At 47.5% G+C, this 7,451-nt stretch overlaps 1 protein-coding gene across 3 annotated transcripts in view; it reads right to left on the bottom strand.

The window, feature by feature from the left end:
• Positions 1 to 7,451, bottom strand: part of WWC1 (WW and C2 domain containing 1) — a 151,604-nt gene that overhangs the window by 53,588 nt on the left and 90,565 nt on the right. For all 3 annotated transcript variants that reach the window (XM_059417319.1, XM_059417320.1, XM_059417321.1), the window contains 2 exons: positions 4,336 to 4,412; positions 2,899 to 2,978 (listed from right to left, as the gene is read on the bottom strand). In XM_059417319.1, coding sequence (XP_059273302.1) covers positions 2,899 to 2,978; positions 4,336 to 4,412 — 157 coding nt within the window. The remainder of the gene's footprint in view (positions 1 to 2,898; positions 2,979 to 4,335; positions 4,413 to 7,451) is intronic.

Here is a 7,451-nt window from a genome sequence, read left to right as displayed (position 1 = left end):
GGGGACATGGGGAAAGACGCCGCATGGCCCTCCTCCCCAACAGAGGACATACCAAGTCTCTCAATTCTTTCCTCTTTACAAGGGGACATGGGGAAAGACGCCGCATGGCCCTCCTCCCCAACAGAGGACATACCAAGTCTCTCAATTCTTTCCTATTTACAAGGGCTCGAAAGTACTGAGCTTTCATCTCGACTTTCCTTTTTAGTCACCATAGAGGTGTCCTTCACTTCTCAGCAGCCTTTCCCTTTTTTGAAACTGGGATTGCTGACCATGAACATGGTCAAGACAGCTGGATGAGTTTCGCCTTCTCCCGTGCTCCGTGAAGGGAAGAGGCTGAGAGGTAGACGGGACGAGATCACCTCCCACCACTAGCCTCTGAAAAAGACCCCCAAAGCACATGGAAAAAGGCCTCATGTTTTCTGGGTGTCAGGAGGGGGTTATTAATGATGAAGCCAGAAAGGAAGGTATTAGCACATGAGTGGCAAAACACAACAGTCCTGGGTTCTAATTCTGCCCTGCTGCTTACTGGTGGGGTGGGGGTGGGGTGGCGGGCTAAGGTCTGCATTCAACCTCATCAGTGCCCTCATCTCTAAAACAAGGCAGAACAAAAACTTCTCTTAAAGGGGAAGAGACAGTGAATTGAGGTGACTGATGCATAGTGTTTGCCCAGCATAGCCTTTAGCCTGGGGCTAACAGAGTTCCTCCCCAAATCGAAGCCAGCAAGTAGTTGGAGGTCATCCCCCCACATCCCTTGCTGACCCTACACTCACTGCCAGGCACTGTCACACGTTTCTGTTTCATCTTCATAATCACTTACTTTTCAGATAAAGAAACCAAAGCTCAAGGGGGTTAAGTCATTTTTGCAAGGTCCCAGGGAACTGGGATTTGAACCCAGGCCATTGGCCTCTTGAAGCTACATTCTTAACCCTCTCTGCCAAGGTGCGCAAGAAAGCAGATGCCTTCTCTCACGCCGAACACGGAGCCAGCTTCGGGTAAGGGGTGTGGGCGGTCAGGGCTGCCATGCGTCTTATCTGGGCCTGATATCAAACATCAGTTGGGCGGAGGGAGGAGGCAAAAAAGGAGGCTTGTCTTTGGGGTTTCAGCGTCAGCTTACCAAAGAACAAGAATTTTCAATGCTGTTACAGGGTGACAAAGTGGTAAAACAGGTTTGTGGTGGCTCAGAGAATAATGGGAAATGTTCTAACCAGAAGCTTCTGAGGATTGCAGGAAGGTGGGGGAGGGCCCCTGCGGTAGGATGACATGGGAGTGACTAACCTTTAAACTATGTGTTCAGAATCTGGAGGGCTCATGAGGCTATTTGCTTTATAGGTCACAAACAGGACTTTCCTAAGCTCATATTCCTGCTCTTGCTGACTGTCAGTGGCATATGGACATAGATGTATATTAATAACGTATGTATCTATATAAGCACATATATATAAAACTGTATTTTATAATAATTTATAGTACAAAAATGTATTATTACAATCTATGCTTTCTTAGACCTTGTGTGTGGGGAAGATCATGGTAGCTCCCCCGCCAGGCCGTGAGGGCTTGGGGGATAGGAAGATGGGAATAAGAACCAACCAAACCCTGAGAGTGGTCACAGTTCCTTTGATTCACAGAGCCTGGAGGCAGGCATCCCAAGGTTTGGAACTGCGGTCACAGAGTGGTGGGGATGGATCTGAGATTCAGAGGATGAGGAAAAGGTACAGGCAGAGAGAGGGAGAAAAGGCAAGTGACTAGAGAAGCAGTTGTGTGTAGGGATGTGGCCTCCCTGGGAATCTAAGTGAGATGTCCCTTACAATGGAGAAACGGACTGCATGCCTGCATTGGGGCTTCCAATAGGCCCCCAGACACCCTGCAATGACTGTACACCGAGTCTACTAGACGCACTGAAAATGACTCAACACACAAGTATTCGCTGCCTGTGTGACTCTTCACAAGAAGAAGCTAATGCTTACTGAGCACCTACTATGGGACTCGGTTTCCTACAAGAACATTCCTTACAGAGTAGCAATGAGGATGAAATGAGGTCACCCAGGCAGAAACACTGAAAGTGCTTCCTGGAAGAGAAACTGCTCAGAAAATCTTAGTTAGTGTAATAATGATAATAGGAATCAATGCACCTGCTCTAAGGAAACAACAGAGCTCTTTGCTGGTGGCAAGTCAGCTTCTCAACATTCCATTTGGTCAAAGTTACCCTGGAAACTCCGTAAGTCGCCCGCAGAGTATAGTGAGCGTGGCGCTGGGCACGCTCGTCTGGTGATCTGTGTGTTATGGAAGAGAGCCTTGTTCCTTCAGCGGGGCACATGAGCTGCTCGTCTTTAGGGGCCAGGGGAAAGAAGACTGTGTTTTGTTTGTGTGTGTACCAGATCCTACTGGATCTTCCGGAGGAGATGAGACAGGTGACCAGAAATGCCTAGCAAACTTGTTTCTGTGACTGCCTGGTAAAACTCAAGGAAACGGAACAGACTTTAGTGGCTTCAGGAATTCAGAGGACAATGAGAACTCTGGTTTGAAAGGATTTCCCTTGGAGCGCCTGGGTGGCTCAGGCAGTTAAGCGTCTGCCTTCGGCTCAGGTCATGATTCCAGGGTCCTGTGACGGAGCCTGCATTAGGCTCCCTGCTTGATGGGAGTCTGCTTCTCCCTCTGCCCCTCCCCCTATTCATGCTTGCATGCTCTGTCTCTGAAATAAAATCTTCCAAAAAAAAAAAAAAAAAAAAAGAAATGATTCCCCTTTTCTCTTCCCACACCTCAACCCTGGGAGACAGTATCTTCGGTAAATACCAGCGGACAGCTGGAATCGAATGATTAGAGTGGCCTTACAGAGAGACAGACAGGGGCAGCCAGGGGAGGATGGGACCTTCCCACACTCTGCAGACACAGTGGACTTACTTCTTCAGGGTCTGAAAGCCACGCTCTTTGAACTGCAGCTCTTGCTGGAGGTGAACCATCTCTCTCTTGAGCTTGTTGACCTGGATGGCAGCAGACCACAGATGGGGCCAGATCAGAGGTTGATATGGAACCGCAGGCTGCCTTCTCCTCCAAGGGGATCCCAGAGCCCCCCACAGCCCCTACATAATGCTTCAGGTTGATATCCCTTGGGCCCCATGGTCCTAACACCTTCCCCTCACTGATGTTGCCTTGGTCACTGATGTTGCCTTGGTCTCTGCAGATGCCCATGCAGTCGGCAGCCCAGCCTGGCTATCCTGCAGGTCATCCCGGGTCAGCCCTCACTTGAGGGAAACAGGAGATGGACAGTGCTCCCTGACCTGAGATAGAGCTTAGCCTTCTTACTGCCTAGCCGGGTGACCTCTGTCAATCCACCTTGCCTCTCTGAGCCTCCCTTTCCCATTCAGACAGATGAGAAACATGGTCACTTGTAGGGCTGTGCATTACTTAGAGCAGGTAATGGGTATAGGGGTGCTGGGCATGGAGGCAAGAGGCAAGACACAGCCCATGGAGCCAGACTGGACCAGCAGGAATGCTTTGTTTGGCTTGTAGTTATTAAATAAAAATGTTAACTGCTAATAATGAAATATTGAGAGATTTCCTATAACAAGCCTAAGTATAGTAGTTTTCTAAAACTAGAAGGTCTGCTGACTCTGAGCCCTCATTCCAGCATGGCCCCAGTGGGACATGGGCTGCAGCTCAACTACACCTTTAGGCAGGGCCCAGCTCTCTCGGTCACTCACTTCCCACCAGTCCCTCCTGCTTCACCCCAAACCCACTGCCCCCTTTCACGTTTTTTTGCAGGCGTGTGAATTTGGAGAACCTACTCGAAGTGTAACTGAACCACTGTTCAAAATACTGGCTTTCCCTTGAGCAAGTCCCTTAACTGCTGTGCTTTCGTTCCACATCAGGACAATGGGGATCCTATTAATCCGCAAGAAGTCAGGAAGTCATTATGGTGAAGCAGTTAAATAAGACAATGGAGAGCATGCAACAACTAGAAAGACAGCACATGATGTGAAGCCCTGTGGAGGCAGCCTGAGTCCTTGTGACCCCGGGCGAGCTCCTCAGCTCCCCTCAGCTTGTGTGTGCTCATCACTAAAGTGCAGACGCGGACAATAGCTGCTTCATGGGCTTGCTTTGAGAACACGAGACATATAGCCCTGAGCCCTGTGCCGGGATGCAGTGAAATGGCAGCTATGGTTACCGGCACAATTACTGGGACAACTGCCGCCCCTACTATCATTTGGGATCCTGGCGGTCGGCACGGGCCACCACTGCCTGGTGGAAGCACCTGCTCTGGTCTTGTGGGCGTTTGGGCAAGGGGCCTAGGGCTGCCTCCATGACCCCCCCTCCGCAGTATGGGCAAAGGGGACCTACCCGGGATTTCGCGGTGGCAATCTCAGCCTTCAGGATCTCAGGGTCGTACTTGGAGCTGGATGATGAACCCGACACCACTGCAACGAGAAAGAGAAGAAAAAAGTTCTGTAGAAGAAACACATTTTGGTAAAGATGGCTTGTTTGGCCATCTACATAAACCCAGAAAATAATGACTACAAGTGAACTACCTAAATGTCCAACAAAGGGGGCAATGTGCTGTGTAAACAGGGTGCGTGCATAAACGAGGACAACACAACTTGACGTGATTTAAAATCATGGCGCATGCTGGTTAAGTGTCTGCCTTCAGCTCAGTTCATGATCTCAGGGTCCTGGGATCCAGCCCTGTGTCGGGCACACTGTGCAGCAGGAATTCTGCTTCTCCCTCCGTCCTTCCCCCCTCCCTTCACTCTCTTTCTCAAAACAATAAGTAAAATCTTTAAACAAGTAAGATAAAATGATGGTGCAGAGAAATCCCAAGCAAGGGAAAATGTTCAAAAACGTGCCGTTACCTGCAAACAATAGTGTACAAAAAAAGCAATAAAGAGTTACTTAAATTTGGAAAATATACAGTTGACACATACACACACAGATGCATCTAAAAAAAAGCACAGAAAGAAATATACCAAAAAGATAATAATGATATCTAGAGATGTAGATGATGAATAATATTTTCATTTTTGTATTTTTATTTTCTACATTTTCTAAGATGAACATACTTTTACAATCAGAAAAAATTACTAAAGATATTTTTTATCATACTTTGCAATATTAATATACATTTTTAAGGGAAAATAAATTACTCATTCCCTTTTTAAGGGAAAATAAATTACTCCCATCACCCCAATACAATAATCTTTTCTCACAAGTTATTTTCCACTGCTTATCGACAATTCCTTGTTTCCTTTTTTTTTTTTTAAGATTTTAAATTTTATTTATTTGAGACAGAGAGAGAGAGAACATGAGCAGGGGGAGAGGGGCAGAAAGAGGAAGAGTGGGTAACAGGCTCCCTGCCGAGCAGGGAGCCCAACGTGGGACTCGATCCCAGGACCCTTGGATCATGACCTGAGCCAAAGCCAGACACTTAACTGACTGAGCCACCCAGGCGCCCTGCTTATCCACAGTTCTATTACGTCGTTGTATTCTTGCTGCATTTTTAAAATGTTAAAATAGTATTTGGGTCTTGAAAAGACATCTTAAGACTTACAAAAATGAGCACAAGAGTAAAATATATTTAAAGTAAGAGAAATGAGACAAAGGAAAAACAAGAATGAGGAAGCACACCCATGGGTGTGAGGTTAGTTAGGGCTCAGGCAAACAGGGAAGGTCCCATTTCCTCACCAGATGCCACAGCCTGACTCTGAGCTTCCGAACTGGTGTTGTGAAGAGGGAAAGGGGCCCGATGGAAGATTCATGGTGCCCTTAATGTAAACACAACCTCACTGTTCAGGACAAGGACAGGCATTCTTGGTATGGAGGCTGGGGAAGTTTGTCCCGTGGGGCCTTAAACCCACCATACTTGCAATTCCATCCTCCCCCACCCCCCACTGTTACCGCAACAGTGTAGCAACAGTGTACACGCAGCGAGATCACCTGCTGGGACCTAGCGTTTTCTGAGGATAGGGACTGGTGGCAATGTCCAGGGTCCAGAGGTGTAAGTGACAGTTGCGAAGGGCATACTGCTCTTTGGATCTGGTTAAAATACTGGAACGGATCTTCCGATCACATGGCGGGAAAGTTAAAATGTAACACTGAAAAGTTCAGCAGAGGGGAAATAAGAATGTTCTGCCTAATAACAGAAAAGATGTTTTGCACCAAAGGCAGTGTTACATTCCTGCCCAGTTTACAATGAGGAAGAGGAGGAGGTGGGGGGGCTGGGTTTTCCTATAAGAGATGGGTGGCAGGAACACCTGGGTTGAGTGGGGGAAACCTTGCGGTCCTCCTTGTGAGCGTGGAACAGAGATGTTAGATGCAGATTCTGTTTCCAGCTGGAAGCGTTCATTTCCTGCCCTTCTAATTCCCTGGTGGCTGCGGGAGTTAGGGGTTTCAGGGTGGGACTTGGCTGGATACAGAGCTGGAGGCTGATTTAAGCCACATTTCCCAGACAGGCACTTTTCAACAAAATGTTAAGGTCATTGATATTTGTTACCCCCTGATCAATTGTAAAAACACAGTGGAGAGAGTCACTGATGAGGAAAATGGGGCGAGCTCAAGAAGGAGGGTGTCTGTTCTGTGAGCGGCCCATCCTGCCTCCGCTGTCCTCTGCTGACACCCTCTGCTGTCCCGAGATGCTGCTGGACTAGGGTCGACAGACACTCCAGGGAACGGTATAGGTGAGCATGGAAGCAGCCTGGGGACCCAGGAAAAATTGCGAGACCTTACCCCACCAGACAGAGCATGGCTGTGGGGACCGGCAACGCCACCCAGCGCTGACCTGCAGAACATGGAGTGGTCCTGGGGCATACTCAAAAATCCTGGAGGGACGGGAACCCAAAAAAGAAGAGACTCCCACCAACTGGGCCACTGGGGGGCTTGGATTTCTCTGATCTGGAGCACCACTGCTAAGTGCACTATCTGTACCACCGAGCTGCTGAATGGGATGTGGCTTGATACTATTTTTTAAGTAAACATTTTATCTTACTAAAAAATACACGAGGAAAGGTGCACAAGTCATGTGTGCAGCTGGATTAATTTTCACCAAAGAAACACACTTGAAAAAAAAAAAAAAAAGAAACACACTTGAGCTCTTTCTACCCATGGGTCCTGCCCCTATGCTTTCATAAAACCACCTTTTTGCACTGGGAGCAAAGGAAAAAAAAAAAAGGTGAATACACTCACCTTACCAGCACTGTAATCAAGAAACAAATCTTTAACCTCCCTCCCCTTGGACCTCTGTCCCTTCACTACTCCTCTAGCCAAGGAATCTTATATTCAAACTGGACCGTAAAGGCTGACTTTAACTGCCCACCTTTTTATCATTTTTAATTGTTAAGCTTTTATTCAAGTTATATACAAACACCAATTTAACAGTCCCACACAGTACAAGGTTTTGCTCTAAAAGAACATTCCATAGGTACCTATCCCATATCTCATTCCTCAAAAGGGAGTCATTTCAATAT

The sequence above is a fragment of the Mustela nigripes genome, chromosome 12 (assembly GCF_022355385.1).
Source record: "Mustela nigripes isolate SB6536 chromosome 12, MUSNIG.SB6536, whole genome shotgun sequence".
Classification (NCBI taxonomy): domain Eukaryota; kingdom Metazoa; phylum Chordata; class Mammalia; order Carnivora; family Mustelidae; genus Mustela; species Mustela nigripes.
Note: the sequence above shows the minus strand (reverse complement) of the source record. Positions and strands in the feature narration are given on the sequence as shown.